Below are 18617 nucleotides of genomic sequence, written 5' to 3'. Positions count from 1 at the left end.
TGACCAGTTCTTGCTCTCCCTGTACGTTATCACTGGCCCTCATAGTCACTGTATGGACCCACGCAATGCCAAGGCAGTAGAAAGATGCCCTGTGCTCCAGTGTACAGCTCTACAAAATGCTGCTCCTTGTGTGGTGGCATGTTTGACTCCCATCTCTCTGTTCTGGGAAGTTGCAAATCTATGTTACGCCCTGACAGTGTGAGCAGTTTTCATCAGCCATAGTGGATTTTGGAAGGGAAAGAGTCAATTGCAGGCTGAACACAAAGGAAGATGCTTGATCAGCAAGAGATCACAGTGCAATGCTCCCAGACTCCTTCCAGCTATAAGAGATAGGCTTTGTTATTTAAAGATGGGTACATATAAATGAGGCTTCTGGACTATGTTTTTCTTCTCTTAGCCACTGTATGGATTCATGCAATGCCAAGAAATTAGAAAGATGCCCTGTGCTCCAGTGTACAGCTCTGCAAAATGCTTAGTTCCATCATATAAATATGACTGGCAGTTTTGAGTCAAATCTCAACAGAGAAAAGCAGTCGTTAAACAAAACGACAGAAAGCAAGTCCTTCCATACAAATGCTACTTAGTTTTAACCCTCTTTTATTTCTGAATATTAGATGGTTCCTATTTCCTCAGCCAGAAGTAATCGGTCCCACCTCTGGAAACCCTTAAGTATATTTGCTATTTCTCTTTCATGGCACTCCCATCTGACTATCCCTGCAGTAGGAAACAATCCAGGAGGGCAGGAACCATGTCCTCAAGGTTCCCAGTGTGGTGTCTGGCCCAGGGTAGGCATAGATCAGCCTTGGGGACAGAGTGCTTGTCAGGAGGCTGCCAATAAGCTAAAGTCCACAGGGGAGAATATGGATGGCATCAGAACCCCTTCCTCTTTGCCTGTAGAAAGAGAGAGGGATGCCGGGTGAAGTAGCCCCAGCTACTCCAGATGCTGAGGCTGGAGAGTCGTTTGAGCCCAGGAGCTCTGGGCGGTAGTGCACTCTGCCGATTGGGTGTCTTCATTAAGTTTGGCATCAATATGGTGCCCTCCCAGGAGCGGAGGACCACCAAGTTTCCTAAGGAGGGAACTGGCCCAGGGCGGAAAAGAGAGAGGGAGTCTAATGCTTGCGCTCTTGGGAGAGAAAGAATATGGTACAGCAGTCAAGCTATGCAGGTTGTAACCAGTGTGTCCCGAATTTGCCTAGATCACAATCTAGAATTCTTAAGGGATAGAGGAGAGGAAACTTTAAGTCACGCCTTCTAATTAAGGTAGCCACCCTTGTTAAACCATCCTTTTGCCCAAATTGCAACATCCCAAGAGATGCAAGAGAGAAACTGTCTTACCTCTTTCTTGCAGCAAGCTATTCTTTGCTTGCTGGAATGACAGATCTGCTGTATCCACTTTCTTGGCACATATCATGTAGGTGTGAAATAAACAAGTTTCTGCCCTTTTCTCATTCAGTCTTTCTGTGTCTCCCCCATATTCCCCCTCCTCACACTCACACCACATTCATACCAGTGGAAAGAAAGATTCTGTAGTGCTAGGGGATGTTTCTTTACACTGAATCCAGCTCCTGATAGGAGTTAAAGCCAGGACAAGCATATTAGCCCATTTTCCACCTTATAGCTTCAAACACCACAAAAGTGCATCAAATAAAGTCTTCCTGTGAGTTTACAAGGTGGTTGGTAAGAGCCACAGATCCAGTCTTGCAGAGAATTTCTTTCCAAGTAAATTGATACCAGAGTTATTTATTGTAGTGTTATTCCTGCCAACAACTTAATACCAAAGCCAGCATTTGAAAATCCAGTGAGAAATTTGTCCTTGAAAATGTGAATTAAATAGTTCTTGCAGGCTTCTCCTTGGCAATTTGGATTTTGCCTGGCAAGTTGATTCGATGTGTAAGTCTAAAAGTTTCTAAGTTCTTTTGAGGTGCTTAGATCATGTGGCTGCTCCTCGTCCAAAATGAACATGATGCATTTTGCAGGCCTACGGACACACTGCTGGGATCCTTCAAAACATCAGAGTTTCCCCAAAGAGAGCAAATTCAAGCTCAGTAATTGGGGTTTTGACCTGAATGTTCACCACTTCTTCTCTTTTAGTAAGTTTTGCTTTAGAGAGTTCCCAAAGATAATCTTATTTAGAAGAAGGGAGGCTTACAGTACAAAGAAAGACACAGCTCTTACAAAATACTCTTCCAAGAATTGGATTTAGTTGGCTAATTCCATCGTTCTTCATGTCGGCTTTCTTCACAATTGTTTCCTGGGCTTTTTATTTTTGTTATGTTCAGACACAAGCTTTATATGTGATGAGAAACACCAGGGAATTCAAGATAGGTGAACAAAGGAAGGGCACATTAGCCTTGGCTGGGGAGATCAGAAGTGATGGCCGGGCTTTGTGTGAAGGGCATGGGGCAGAGGACTCCAACTTCTTTTTTGGGCCCTTTTCAGATGGATTTTCTAATTTTTGTGAAATAAGTCAACTCACCTGGCTGATCATCCATTTTGATGTTACAATAGACACTCTTACTGTACCCAGGCTGTTGTCCCTAAAAGTTCATTTTATTTACAGCCACCCAAATCATGACCCCTAAGTTTCAAGAGAGCCCTGAGAAGAAGTGTTATAAGAACGCAAAGTCGTGAAGATTTGGACTGGTTAGTGTCAGACAACCATAGGAATATGGTTTCACTAGTGGGTGGTTTTTACTTAAGAATTTTTTTTGGGGGGAGGGGACAGAGTCTTGCTTTGTCACCCAGGCGCGAGTGCAGTGCCACAATCTCGGCTCACTGCAACCTCTACCCTCTGGGTTCAAGCAGTTCTCCTGCTGCAGCCTCCCAAATAGCCGGGATTACAGGTGCCTGCCACCATGATTGGCTGATTCTTGTATTTTAGTAGAGAAGGAGTTTCACCATGTTGGCCAGGCTGGTCTTGGACTCCTGACCTTAAGTGATCTGCCCACTTCAGCCTCCCAAAGTGTGTTTACTTGAGATTTTTAAAACAAGGTCCTAGTTCCTGAGAGTGAGTGAGTTGTGTGCTCTGGGAAGGAAGATGCAGAAAAGGCAGTGTCTTAGTCCATCATGATGCTGTAACAAAACACACTATCCTAGGTGGCTTATAAACAACATAAATTTATTTCTCACAGTTCTGGAGGTCAAGAAGTCAAAGATCAAGACACCAGCAGGTTTGGTGTCTGGGGATGGCTACTTCCTCACAGATGGCACCATCTCACTTTATCCTTACATGGTAGAGGGGCAAACAAACTTCCTCCAGCCCCTTTCATAAGGGCACTAATCCCCTTAGGAGGGACCTGCCTTCATGACCAAATCACCTCCCAAAGGCCCTACCTCCAAATGCCACCATGTTGTGGATTAGGATTTTAACATCTGAATTTTGGGGAAACATGTGCAGACCATAGCAGACAGGAAGCAAATATCTCCACCCCCATTGTCTGAGTCAATGGAAAAGAGCATGGAATTTCAATGCCGTCCTTTCATGACCTGACTTTCTCCCCTAGCCCAATAACCATCCCTGTATAGGAAGAAGGCTGGCAGGTCACTGGCTCTTCTCTGCTGTGGTGGTGAGTGGGCAAGGGATGGAATGAAGACAGAAACCACTAAACCTTACTCCTCTCTCTTCCATCTCCCTTGTCCCTAAATCAGGTCTGTCTTGGGAACCTTTCTAATCAAATCTTCCATATCTCATTCATTTTCAGCTTTTACTAAAGAGATAAATGAGGTCAGCTGGCTACGTCAGCATAGGCCACCAGAGAGCTCCATTTATGTGAGTTTCATAGGTCTAAGATTTAGTCTGAATGACCTGCAGCTCTGAAATCTCAATGGTCAGCAATTCTGGAATAATGACCCATACTACCCGACACATGTGAAGCTAATCTGTGGCAGAAAGACAAATTGTAAATGTATCATTGTATTAGTCTGTTCTCGTGCTGCTAATAAAGACATATCTGAGAGTGGGTAATTTATAAAGGTTTAATGAACTCACAGTTTTACATATCTGGGGAGGCCTCACAATCATGGTGGAAGAGGAGGGAAGAGCAAAGGGATATCTTACATGGTGGCAGACAAGAGAGCTTGTGCAGGGGAACTCCCATTTATAAAATCATCAGATCTCATGAGACTTACTATCACGAGAGCAGCATGGGAAGGACCCACCCCCATGAATCAATTACCTCCTGCCAGGTCGCTCCGATGACATATGGGAATTATGGGAGCTATGATTCAAGGTGAGGTTTGACTGGGGACACAGTCAAACCATATCAATCATGTGGAGTAGACCTTTCCAATAAGTACTATATTTGCTATTCTGAATGCCTGTCCAAATATCGATGTACATAGCAGAGAGAATTAGCAGTCAGAGTAAGTGGTAGTTCCATAAGAAATAAAGAATCAAGGCAAATTACTCTTTTGCAGTCTTTGAAACATTTTGTATTTCAATAGCGTTAGGGATATGCGTGGTTTTTGGTTACATGGATGCATTGTGTGGTGGTGAAGTCTGAGATTTTAGTGCACCTGTCACCTGAATAGTGTACACTGTACCCAATAGGCAGTTTTTCATCCCTCACCCCATTCACCCTCCCCTTTTCTGAGTCTCCAAAGTCCTTTATATTACTTTGTATGCCTCTGCATACCCAGAGATTAGCTCCCACTTACAAGTCAGAACATGCAGTATTTGATTTTCCATTCCTGTGTTACTTCACTTAAAATAATGGCCTCCAGTTCCATCCAAGTTGCTGCAAAAGACATTTCATTCTTTTTTGTGGCTGAGTAGTATTCCATGGTATATACATACCACGTTTTATTTATCCACCCATCAGTTGATGGGCACTTAAGTTGATTCCATGTCTTTGTGATTGTGAATTGAAGGTAAAGAATTTTGATTAGGCTGTACATATTAATGTATGAAGTCATCCCCATATTTCTAAAGTGCTAAACCTTTCCTATGCCCAAATATTTGCAAGTGTCAGACTCAGGATTTCTCTTCCTATAGTGGCAGGTTACTGCCATTAACTCTATCCCTTTTTCTTTACTGTGTACCATTGATCTCAGACCTTTGCTTTGGGCTGCTGCTTTACACTGTGAACCTAATTCTTTCTAGGAAGAACTTAGGACATGGCTTGTGTGTGGTAGAACCATTAATTAAAAACGAATTAGCAATATCTAATGATGCCTTTTCAAAGACTGGAAGGAACCAAACCTTCCCTAGATTTTCCCTTTGAGCAACGTTCACTACCTGGTTTAAGGATAAAGGAAAGAGCTCTCATGCTGTTGCCAAATTACAAGATGGATATTAACAGAAAAACACCACAAACTAGAAACCATGTTTTGCCATAAAAAAATGGTATAATCAAAGTGATGTCTTTGTAAGCCCCTGGTGCTGGATGCAGTGGATGGAAACTGACAGTGGCTAATACCTGTGTCTTCTTGCCCAGGCCAGTGAAAGACGTGTTCACCTCATCGTGTCCCGCCAGGTTCGGCGGAGCCCTGACATCTTTCGGGAAGCCAGCTGGAACAGCAATGGCAGCTGGTCCCCAGGGCCAGGGGAGAGGAGCAACACTCCCAAGGTGAGGCCTCTAGGGCAGGTCCCCTGCTCCTGCAAGGAGCTATTTCTTGGGAAGGCTGCTTGCTTTAACATTTCTAAGTGTCATCTCAGGACTTTTTTACTTAAACAGACACTTTGACTTGTAAAACTAAAAGCCCAAAGTCCCATATTTAAGACTTGAAGAGATAACAGGTGTCTCCCATCCAAGCAGGAGAGAGGAAGGTGCAGGAAGGTTTTGAAACCTGATCATGCAGACCTCATACAGGGACCTGATTTCTAGCCTAAGCCAAAGAAATGTCATGTTTTTACCAAGAGTCATCTTTTTAAAGGACTGTATTTTATTCACTTTGAAATGAAGCAAACACTTCGCTTGGTTTCTGGCTTTTGAATTTTTTGGTCTGCCTAGAAATCAATGATTTCCCGGCTACTTTTAGTTTTTGTTTGTGTTTGCTGACAGGCCCAAGAAGATAATTTAAACACTTGCAGCTCATGTAACATTAGGGAGTGTTGGGGATTGGGGCAAACCAGAGAGCACATGTTATATGGCATTCAATCCAGAAGACTCTAAAACACTGTGGATCTGTGGGTGGAATTCCTTCTTCAGGCCACCAGTTTGCAGCCTCTCTTTAAATGAAGTGACGCAGCCCAATTTGTACTTCTCTCTGTGGCTTCTGTTAGATGCAATGCCTTAACCTCTTCATTTAGATGCGTATTTAAGCAACACAAACCTTGTTTAGTCCAAATTAAGAGTCCTATGGCTTTAGCTTGGCATCCTGTTGTGATGCTAATGAGCTTCTTTCAGTCATTTCTCCTGAGTTCTGGTTTCATGGCATCACTTGTAACTAAAAAAAATTCTTAACGGTAGCTCATTCTTCTTGCAACAGAGAGTAGGGAATGCCCTTTTCTTTCCACGTCAATCTATATGTTGGTTGGAATAGCTTACAAATTGAGTTTTTGAGTAATACATACAGAAACAATATCAAATTTTTTATTTTGGAACGTCTCTGCTGTATGCTGTGTTAATTACAGAGCCTACAAGGTTATATACCCTTCCGGGTTCTCCAGCCAGTCAAACCTCATAAATCCATAAATTACATGTTTATTTACAATAAGGAGTCTAGACAGACCAAATATATTCCACTAAAACATTTTACGGATAAGGAGACTCCCTGATGTCTTTTTGCTAGTAAATGCTTAATGTTTAAATTTAACTGATCATCTTTATTAATGGAAAACTAGTTTATTAACTTAATTGAAGTTTTTATCCAATTAACTAATTTTAGTTGAATTAACTAGAATATGTCATATTCTAAGTCATCAAATTATGGAGAAGGTAGCCTCCATCTGCACTGTGGTTTTATAATTCCTTCCACCTCCTCATCATGAAAGAGCTGAGAGGATCTGATCACATTTCTGCTGCAACCCTCTGTCATGTGTCTTAATTCCTGGAAACATACAAATTGACTTAGTGGGAATTGTAATTATTTCCATTTTAACTTATATTCTATCTGCCTTCTGAAATATCCTCACAAAAAAGTAACATATTTAAAATAAAACTAAGACGTATATGATTCTTTGATGATTTCAATTTTTATATTCTTACTAAAATTTTGTTTGGTTTAGGAAACTAGGTAGCTTTTTAAAAATAAGAGCTTAAACAATTCAAAGAAATACCAAAGAAGACAAAGCAGGATTTGCGGGACAGAAAACTTTTAGCCAATTAAAAAAGTCAAGGAATGATAGGCATCAAATTTTGCATGGTTTCCCTCTGTGGGGAGGAAAGGACTATGAGCAGAAAGAGTCACAGAGGGACTAAGTGCACATGGAATGTTTATTTCTGATGTAGGGTTTTGAGGTACATGGGTAGGTCATTCTGTTATTCTTTATGCTTTGTTACTTGTCTAAAATGTTTTATTCTAAATATCCAAAGCAAATATTCTAAAATAGAAATACGTCTTCTAGTTTGAGAAATACTCAGGTACCCATCGTGTTTTTAATTAGCTTAAACTATTTTATCATAAATTATGTTTTTAAACATCAAGGAACATTTTAAGGTGTCCAAAGTAGGGTGAGGAGAATGGAGAGAAAAGATAGATAGAAAAGTCATCTCTATCATACATAACTATCCTCCTCTCCAGCCAAAGTCAGGTAACCCCGAGTGTGAAGCTTTCACAGATTATTTCTTTTTTTTTTTTTTCCATTGCTGACATTGGTCTCTTTCTGGTTGAGAAAGGAAATGGTCATGAACATTGGTTCATGAGACACAGAACACATGCATACATGTCGTATTTGTGGTATTTCAGCCATTGCATCCAGCCCCTCAGTGCACAACTAAACATTGCTTGCTCACCGCAGGCAAGGCTGTCTGGTAAGTACTGAGCAGGTGTGAAAGAAGACTCTATAAAATGTGGTTACTTTTTTTAACTTAGAAAAGTTTCTGATACTCATAAATGACAGCGTTTCTGAAATGCTGACTCACTACTATCAGGAATAAATGACTCACTTGCGAAATCTTGAGTGCAGTCTGTGTACTTAAGATTCTTCCATGGCCAGACGCAGTGGCTCATGCTTGTAATCCCAGCACTTTGGGAGGCCAAGGCACTTGGAGCCAGGAGTTCGAGACCAGCCTGAGCAATAAAGCAAGGCTTTGTCTCCACCAAAAATATTTTAGAAATGTATTTTTCTAATGGTCTCTAATCTGTTCCTTCCTCCATTTTTACTCATTCCTTTTGAAATGTAAACTTTATCTGAGTTAACCTATAGAATTTGGGACAATGTAACCCTATTATGGTTGGGGTGAATAAGTTGAGGGTTCTTTCCACGTGTCTTTCTCTGTGATTTCCAGAACCACCATTGTATTTATGCACTTTTCATAATTTATGCAGTTTTGGTAGTTTTTGCATTTAGAAAACGGAAACCCACTTTGCATTTTCTACATTCAAAAACTACCAGAGTTGTAAATTCATGTGCCATGTTTTTCTGTCTGTGCTTTCAGCCCCTCCATCCTAAAATTACTTGTCATGAGAAGGTGGTAAATATCCAAAAAGACCCCAGCGAATCTCTCGGCATGACCGTCGCAGGGGGAGCGTCGCATAGAGAATGGGATTTGCCTATCTATGTCATCAGTGTTGAGCCCGGAGGAGTCATAAGCAGAGATGGAAGAATAAAAACAGGTAAAAAGTAAAGGGATGTTAAAGGCACTGGGGTGGCAGAGTATTATGAGAAATTAGTAGCTTGTTGTGTTAGGTGACTATTTTCAAAATTAATGAGAGAATGTGGGAGTGATCAGCCAGGACTTTTGTTACCCATTGCCCTTGACTGGTTTGAGTATAGATACTAGACCAGGTTCCACTCTTCTTAGTTGCAGGCCAACTTGCCTGCAAGTAAAGCTGGAATCTCCAAACAGTTCCAGGAATTAATAGAGAACTGCTAAAGTTATGAGCAAGTTACCTCTATTAAATGGCATAATTTAGTTCCATTCATTCTACATGGTTCTTTGGTGGGTTGATCCAGTGGTGAAACTAATTCATGAATTATTCCATTATGTGAATTAGATAGAAAAACTCATTTGATAGATTTGATTCAATGAATACTCATTAAGTGAAAGTATCATGCTAGATACTTTCCCAGGGTGAAAAGTATTTCACTACTTTAAGCTCATATGTTCTGGGCTACTTTGAATAAATAAAGGAAGGTGATATCAAATTTGCCTCTACAAATATGTATCCTTAATAATATTGTCAGTTCATACAAGAGGGTAGCTCGGATGGATGAGGATTTATGCCATTTAAAAGTCCAGATTCAAGAGATAAATTGAAGTTTCCCAAGTACAGTTGCTGAGCCTGAGGAGCCATAGGGGGATGGTATATTAAGAGATTTAGTCAGCTGGCTGAAAGATGCTTCTTTGGGGTCAGAAAGGACTCAGGGCCCTTCTCTTTTTTCTCCTCCTATCTTTTTTGCTCTTGCTGTGGTTATTCTGTATAAGAAAGATAAGCAAAAGAGGACAGAAAGAAACAGGATGAAGATAAAAGAATAGAAAATGGAAACAGGAGAGATGTATGTTTTGATTTCTCTTTTCTGCAAAACACCTGGGTGGAGAATGATGAGGCCAAACAAAGTGGCTTGTTAACAAATGACTTCTTAACAGAACATGAGCTAGAGGATTATATGATCTGTATGGAAATGATCTTGCACATTGTAGGTGCTTAACCAGTAGTAGCTATTTTCACCTTGGCAATGAAAAGTTGTTCTTTCTGCTTCTTTAAGAGTGCAGCTCTGGCCGGGCGCAGTGGCTCACGCCTGTAATCCCAGCACTTTGGGAGGCCGAGACGGGCGGATCACGAGGTCAGGAGATCGAGACCATCCTGGCTAACACAGTGAATCCCCGTCTCTACTAAAAAATACAAAAAACTAGCCGGGCGAGGTGGCGGGCGCCTATAGTCCCAGCTACTCGGGAAGCTGAGGCAGGAGAATGGTGTGAACCCAAGAGGCGGAGCTTGCAGTGAGCTGAGATCCGGCCACTGCACTCCAGCCTGGGCAAGACAGCGAGACTGCACTTCAAAAAAAAAAAAAAAAAAGTGCAGCTCCACGACTCCTCTGCCAGACACTCTCATGGGTAGTTTCTTTTCATTCAATCCATATTTACTGGATGCCTACTACATGCCTGGCTCTGTGCAAATGCTGGAGCCTTTGCCAAATCCTCCTACTTTATGCTAAAAACAAGAAACAAAAGAGTGAAAAAGTAGGTTTTCTTTGATTAAATAGTGAACAAGACTAATTTTCCTCTCTCTCTTCCTTCCTTCCTTCCTTCAGCAAGAGCCAAACACCAATAGGTGTGCTTTAGAAAACCCCAAACAAGTCTTAACAGCACCTTGGAATGCACACACTGTTTACCATTTGCTTTGTGAGCACCCAGCCTCCCGTCAACAAAGAAAACCTTGACCCTCTGCATCTCTGCATCCCAGTCAGCCCCTACCCCCTTGCACTTTAAGCAGAAGTCATGTTTGTGCTCTCACTCAAGATAGCTTCTGCTTCTCTGGCCATCAGGTGACATTTTGTTGAATGTGGATGGGGTCGAACTGACAGAGGTTAGCCGGAGTGAGGCAGTGGCATTATTGAAAAGAACATCGTCCTCGATAGTACTCAAAGCTTTGGAAGTTAAAGAGTATGAGCCCCAGGAAGACTGCAGCAGCCCAGCAGCACTGGACTCCAACCACAACATGGCCCCACCCAGTGACTGGTCCCCATCCTGGGTCATGTGGCTGGAATTACCACGGTAAGTCCCAACGCAACATCCCTGTAGGGGCGTGGGAGGAAATGATTACATTTCTTAAACCACTCTTTCACTCTCTAGGGCTGATTCATGGCACTAGAATCTTAATGAGACCCAGTCTTGGTGGTGGGACTGTGAAATAATTCTCTCTTCCCATTTGTAACTGAAAATGCATGCGGGCATTCTGGGGCAAGGATGAAAGCCTGAATGTGGAAACACCGTTTGGCGTTCAGGTTGAGGAGCTCACAGGACTGCCATGTACAACTGTGTACGTTGTTCATGCAGCATGGAGCTCCACAGACAGGAGCTCCACAGAGGGGGCAGAGACCCAGCCTGTGTTTACACCCCCTGGAGCTGAGCTGCACCACCTAGGAGAAGGTTCACCTTTGCCTAATCTGCTAGTGGCAGCCCTGGGACCTTGCAGAGAGGCTGACTGCCTTCTGTGGCTTTATTTTATTTTATATTTATATAGAGTCTTACTCTGTCACCCAGGCTAGAGCGCAGTGGTGTGATCTCGGCTCACTGCAACCTAAGCCTCCTGGGTTCAAACGATTCTCCTGCCTCAGCCTCCCCAAGTAGCTGGAATTATAGGCACACACCACCACACCCAGCTCATTTTTCTATTTTTAATAGGGATGGGGTTTCACCATGTTGCCCAAGCTGGTCTCAAACTTCTGACCTCAAGCAATCTGCCTGCCTCGGCCTCGCAAAGTGCTGGGATTACAGGTGTGAGCCACCATGTCCGGCCAGTTTTGTCTTTTGAGTGGCCTTGGCTGCACATAAAACCATGCCCCAGAACACTTTGCCTTTGCTAAGATGTTTAAGTACCTTTTATTTGGAGACATTTCTTAGATCGTCTCTCCTTAGTGCCTGCTCCTGAGAAGTTCTTGTGTAAAACTTCAGGAAGTAGCTGGATTGTCATTTACTTGTCTCACTTAATTACTTCAAGGAAGAATTTGGGGTTAGCCTTACAAAATGGCTAGATACAGAACTATTCAAAGAACAGACAAGTTCGTGTTTGCTCACCTGCATTAGAGCATAAACTATTGGCCTTCAGATGATCATCTTGTTAATTCCAATGTGTGAATAATGCTAAATATTAGCATCACTGAAGAGATACTAGTGTAGAACTAAATATGGAAAAATGAAAGTGATATATTTAGTTTTAGTACATTTTTCTTGAGGGTGGGGATAATTCTCTCTCTGTTTACATTTCAAATGAGTTTTTTAAGAAAAACAAAACCCTGCCTCAAATGCAAAATGAACTAGATTGCTTTTTGAGCCTTCACTAGTTGATAAATTGTTTTCTAAAGCAGTACATTTTCAAAAGTCCTTAAACAGTTAAAATCTGAGCATTGAGTCAGTTTAAAACCCTTTGGACATTTTAGAATTGAGCCTGAGTGAAAGTAGAGAGTATTACTTTAAAGTTTTATTTTTAAAAATCTTTCTGAAACTAGGATCTATTAAAATCGTTTTGTTTTTTGTGTTTGAAAGCTATTCTGTCATATAATCAAAGTCCCTCATTATTCATTTATGTAAGAGAGGATAATGTGAGGTGCTTTTTGCTCCAAATACAACCAAGCGAATGGCTTTCTTCCCCTCTACCTTTTGTCATTTGCCCCTGGGCATGGTGCTTCTCTGCTTTTGCTAGAAGTAGAGTCTGGGCTGGGTATGGTGGCTCATGCCTATAATCCCAGCAGTTTGGGAGGCTGAGTTGGATGGATCAGTTGAGACCAGGAGTTCAAGACCAGCCTGGCCAACATGGCAATACCCTGTCTCTACTAAAAATTCAAAAAATTAACCAGGCATGGTGGCACACGCCTGTAGTCCCAGCTCCTCAGGAGGCTGAGGCATGAGAATTGCTTGAAGCCAGGAGCCAGAGGTTGCAGTGAGCTGAGATTGTGCCACTGCACTCCAACCTGGGTGACAGAGTGAGACTCTGTCTGAAAAAAAAAAAAAGAAGAAGAAGAAGAAGAAGTAGAATCTGCACTTTGCTCATTTCCTCTAAATGGACAGTGGTAAGGAAGCACGATATCCTGGCATAGACAACACTGCTTTTCGGAACCCTGGAGATTCCTAGTTTCTTTCATTCCATCCTCTCCCTATAGTAATAGAATAAACATGGTAGAAAATTCAAAGTGCACCAAAGAGTATAAAGAGAACAAAAAGTAAGTCTCCTTCCCTTTAGATCCATTCAATAAAGGTGATCACCATTATCAATTTTTTGTGTACTGTAAGTCAGAGGCTGGCAAGCTTTTTCTGAAAAGGGCCTGATAGTTTAGGCTTTGAGGGCCACACGGTCTCTGTGGCAATTACTCATTTCTGCTGTTGTGGTGTGAGACAGCCATAGGCAATATGTGAATGAATGGGGAAGGCTGTGTTCCATTCATTCCAATAAAATTTTACTTATAAAACCAGGTGTTGGGCTGGGCTGTAATTTGCTCACCCCTGGCCTGTGTTTATATGTACACACATACACACAAACACAATGATAGCATACACACTCCTATAGACCATGCATTTTATTTAAAAACAAATCTGATATTCTTGGGTATCATGATAGGCATTGCACCATCGTCGTATCCACTGCCAATTATGAACTGGTTAAATACGTTATGGTACATCTAAACAGCCATGCACCGGGTTGCCTGGGTATCATGTTATTGTATCACACTTCATTCCTGTAGGACTACATAGGCATTGCATCACTGCTAAGTAGCACTGAATGGTGTGAAGTGTGAGGCTCATGTCATTTCTTTCCCTCCATATGTGGCTTGGTCTTTTTACTTAACTTTAAAAATAACTTCTATTATTTTGTTGCTGCTTTTTAGGAACTCTAGATATTTGTTTCTTTGATATATTTTATATTTCATATATTTAATGTTCTAGGATCCTTTTCAACTCTTTTTTCTCCATTTTATTTTCTTGACTTTTAATTTTTATTTTAGGTTCAGGGGTACATGTGCAGGTTTGTTATATAGGTAACTTCATGTCACAGGGGTTTGTTATACAGATGAGTTCAGCACCCAGGTACTAAGCCTAGTACCCATTAGTTATTTTTTCTGATCTTCTTCCTCCTTCCATCCTCCACCCTCAAGTAGGCCCTGGTGTCTCTTGTCCCCCTCATTGTGTCCATGAGTTCTTATCATTTAGTTCCCATTTGTAAGTGAGAACATGAGGTATTTGGTTTTCTGTTCCTCAGTTAGTTTGCTAAGGATAATGGCCTCCAGATCCAACCATATTCCCACAAAAGACATGATCTTGTTCTTCTTTATGGCTGCATAGTATTCCATGGTGTATATGTACCACATTTCCTTTATCCAGTCTACCACTGATGGGCATTTAGGTTGATTCTGTGTCTTTGCGATTGTAAATAATGCTGCATGTTTTCCCGGCTTATTTGCATCTGTCCTTCAATGCTCACTGTGTTTTCAATATTATTTCGGTTCCTTTGCAACCACTTTCATTGCTGTGGTGTTTTTATTTTTCTCTTCTACTTTTTTATTCTGTTCCATTGGCTCATGTCTCCCGTTGTCTCATCTTCCTTGAAGTCCTATCTCTGCATTGAGCTCTTGTTCATAGAGCAGTTGCTTCAGAAATATTTTAAATTCATAGTAATATGGTTGGTTATAAATTTTATTTTCTATAGTAGCACTTCATTTCTGTGGCAGCATTTTTCTGGTGAGTGCTATCTGCTGGAGGTTTATAACATGGGGAAAGAACAGCGCCATATTCCAGATAGTAGAAATTTCTCCTTATGGCACCAGGCAATGAGTGTGTTTATTTGTCCCCAGCTGACTAAGCCCAGCCTGGCTGGGCACAATCCATAGTCTCTCTTCCTCCACTCACACACTGGCCAACTGCAGCCCATACCTGTGCGTTATCTCGGATTCTCATTGGCTTACCCATGCCTTTATTTTCTGCCAATCTGGGCCCAGGGAAGCCTGCTAGCAGCCAGCCCTCTTGTGTCTGGCGTTCCCATGTAGAATGGGTGTTTTGCCCATCAGAGTGGCCATTTGCTAAGACCTCAAGGCTCTACTGGCTTGGTCTATCCTCTCCAGCTGTGGGTGTCTTCTCTTCCATCTTTTCCTCTTTGACTGCCTTTGGCACCTCTCCCTCATATATGGTGACACTTCGTTTTGTTTAAGATGGAATTTGTATTTCTGTTTCCAAGTCTCCTACTTGCTTTTATAGTAATGTTTTAAAGCAGAAGAGGAAACACAGGCTTCACTCTGCCATTTTGAAACTAGAAGTGTGTCCTCCTGGTGTTTCTCAGAAGTCATCAATAATCGGTCATGCCCCTAGATCAGGCTTCAGATAGTCCCAGGGTATGAGCCCCTTTCAGTTTTCGTGGGAGGAGGCATCTGCTCCCATCTCTAATCTCGACTCCTCAGACCCTCGAGGACACCAGTTCTCCCTGACTGATGCAATACCACTGGCTTAAAGGTCTCTAGCCATTTAGCATGAATATCATTCACTCTAAGAATTTCAGGCCATTTGTCGTATCTCAGCAAAATCATGTTACTTGAATTCATAGAGTTAAGCTGCAAATGGATATTTTTGAATCCACAGAAATTTCCCTCCAAGTTACAAATCTACTTGGCCAAACATTTTTCCCTTTCACTTAACAAATTTCGAGGAAATTCTTTGCCCTAATGTATGATCCAGCCAATTAGCTAAGGTGCTCTACCAATGAAGAAAAATGATATAACATGTCAGCAGGTCTAGAAACAGGAAATCCATTGTAATTATGTCCTTAAGTGTGGTACGACACAGAATATATATGAAGAGGGTAGCACTGGTAAGCTGTGCTTATTCTGAACTAATTGAGGAGACAGTAAAAGTAGGCTATGAAGGACAATGCAAATGTGCATTGTTGTGTGCATTGTGTGCCAAGAGTGACCCCTGGGTAACAGCTCCAGACATTGTCTCTCAGCTGTACAAATTATCAGCTGCCATTCAGTTGGAAGTGATTCAGGAAACACTGAAGGCTTTCTGCTTCATTCTTTGTTGGCTCTCAGGGCCCACATTCCACATCTGGAAGTCTTTCCAAACATGCTCTCATCTGGACTAGTATGATAGTAATACACATTAACTCATTTCTCCTCTTGCCTAAGAATTTTAACCTTTTACTCTCCTGAAACTCATAAAACATCTTAATGAAGATTGTTTATATTGAATAGCAAGGAAACAGATCTCATGTCTTCTCCTTTTAAAGTCAAAGAGCTTTCATATTTTAACTATAAGACAGGGACACTATCAGGTGCATTCACATTATGCAGTAATAATAAAAGAGGCAGCTGTGGCTAATACTTATAAAGCCCTTTCTATGTGTCAGGCATTTTTGTGAGAGCTTTATGTGTTCTTTGCATTTTTCACTCATTTAAAACTCACATCAACTCTGTGATTTTGGTACTAATGGCATCCTCACATTAAAGGTAGAAAACTAAAGCACAGAGTGGTTCTCTTGTCCAAGGTTACATGGCCAGTTAATAGGCAGAGCTGAAATTTGAACCAGGCTCTCTCGTCTTAGAGTCTATGATTTTACCGTGATGCAATGGAAGTTTTGTGAGCACCCTCAAGAAGATGCTAAGCCTACACTTGGCTTTAATAATGTGAGCTATATAATTTGTTTTCTCTCTACTGTAAAGCAAGTTTAGGAGTCTGAATGAAGCAGACTTTTGTCATTCACTGGGTTGGTTTGGGAATTTAGAAATTTGTTGGAGGCCAGGTGTGGTGGATCACTCCTATAATCTTAGCACTTTGGGAAGCCAAGGCAGGCAGATCACCTGAGTTCAGGAGTTCGAGACCAACCTGGCCAACATGGTGAATCCCTATCTCTACTAAAAATACAAAAAATTAGCCAGGAGTGGTGGTGCATGTCTGTAGTTACAGCTACTCAGGATGTTGAGGCAGGAGAATTGCTTGAGCCCAGTAGGTAGAGGCAGTGAGCCGAGATCATGCCACTGCACTCTAGCCTGGGTGACAGAGTGAGACTCTGTCTAAAAAAAAAAAAAAAGAAAAGATGTTGGAGTAATGGAGTAAATGATGGTATCTTCATCTGGCTGGAGGATATAGTCAAAATAGGGGAGTAGGAATACCAATTATTTTCACAGTTGTGCTCCATAACAACCACAAAACCTCAATAGCATGTGACAATAAGAATATATTTTGCTCACGAGTCTGTGGGATTCAGCTGATCCAGGCTAGAGTTGACGGATCTTGGCTGGCTCACTCATGCATTTGCACTCTGCTCTGCATTTAGGTGGCTGCTAATCTTGGTTGGTCATGCTTGCATGTCTAGGGTTTGACTGGCCATGGCAAGCATTCGACTGATGAGCTCATGGATGAGGCCAGAATCAGAGTAGGAGGGCATGCAAAGTTGTGTGATAAAGAACATAGATACCAAGAGTGAGTGTGGAATTAGAGCCATTAATGCAATTATTTTGCAATATTAAGGAAGAATGAAGATATATTTGTTGTTCTGGACATGTTGAGTTTTAGATACCAGTGGGATGTCCAAGTTTAATAAACCTATCTGGGACGGCAATTCCTAAAGCCTTTTGTCTCAAGATTGTTATACATTTTTTAAAAGATACTGATAATCCCAAAGAGCTTTTGTTTATGTAGGTTATATCTAATAAAATTACCCTATCATAAATTAATCTGAGAAATTTATTGCCATTTAAAATAAACCTATTTTATGTTAGCATAAATCATCTTTTATGAGAAAATGTTTTTAAAAAACTCAGAGGAATGGCATTATTTTACATTTTTTGCAAAGTTTCTTAATGTTTGGCTTAAGAGAAGATAACTAGATGCTCATATTTGCTCCCGCATTCCGTCTGTTGCTATATCACCTATCACGTGACCTCTGGAAAATGCCACTGTATGCTCATAAGAAAACAAGAATAAAAAAGGCCACTAATGTCTTAGTGTTATTACAAAAATGTTTTTTTACCTTCAGACACCCTGAAAGGCACATCCTTTGGAAACCACACTTTGGAGAAAAGTATAAGCTAAAGATTGATTTGGGGCTGGGTGCAGTGGCTCATGCCTGTAATCCTAGGACTTTGGGAGGCTGAAGTGGGAGAATCGCTTGAGTCCAGGAGTTTGAGACCAGTGCCTGGGCAACATAATGAGACCCTATATCTGCTAAAACATATTTTATTTTTAAAGATAGATTTGGGCAGGATCAATATGTAGGTAGTACGGTGTAGGGGCTCCGTAAAATATTGGGGCCCATTGAGAAGAGGATTGAGGAAAGGAGAGCCCTTGAAGGAGACTGAGAAGAAATCACCAATGAAAGAACAGAACAATATTCGCTGGATTTGGCCTAAGGGGGTATAGTCAGAGGCTTAAGCAGGAGAAGTTTTAAGAAGATATTGAGCAGTAAAGGAGGGGATGCAGATGGAACTTTTCAGAGAAAAAAGAAAGGGTAAATCCTTAGTGCAGAGGGTGACACATGGGCCAGGAAGGCAGAGAAGGGTACTGTTTTTAAAAAAGTCAGTATTTCAGTCACCCTCTTCCATGGCCTCCACCCAAACTTGTCATCTGCTAGAACCACTCCCCCTTTGAAATCATAAAGTCAGATGTTGTGAATACAGACTTCTGCCATCTAGTCCATAGACCCTTCGGGTTCATAGACCCCTTTACCTTTTCCCTCAACCTCTTCCTTCTGTCTTCACCTCCATCCCAGCGCTGTTGGGGTCCACGGACAATCGCACCAACCATCTTTTTCTTTTTTTTGGAGTCATTATTTTCTACTTTCTTACTCCATCACCCTTCTGGACTATCTGG

General features: G+C 41.5%; 1 protein-coding gene across 5 annotated transcripts in view; it reads left to right on the top strand.

Annotated features, from left to right (window-relative positions):
• Positions 1-18617, top strand: part of LNX1 (ligand of numb-protein X 1) — a 205951-nt gene that overhangs the window by 175360 nt on the left and 11974 nt on the right. For 4 of the 5 annotated variants that reach the window (XM_021939136.2, XM_017958818.3, XM_021939137.1 and 1 more), the window contains 3 exons: positions 5436-5567; positions 8541-8718; positions 10592-10820. In XM_021939136.2, the coding sequence (XP_021794828.1) occupies positions 5436-5567; positions 8541-8718; positions 10592-10820 (539 nt within the window). The remainder of the gene's footprint in view (positions 1-5435; positions 5568-8540; positions 8719-10591; positions 10821-18617) is intronic. The other variant, XM_021939139.1, reaches the window with a different exon arrangement.

Source organism: Papio anubis, chromosome 3, assembly GCF_008728515.1.
Source record: "Papio anubis isolate 15944 chromosome 3, Panubis1.0, whole genome shotgun sequence".
NCBI lineage: Eukaryota > Metazoa > Chordata > Mammalia > Primates > Cercopithecidae > Papio > Papio anubis.
This window is presented reverse-complemented; position numbering and strand designations above follow the sequence as displayed.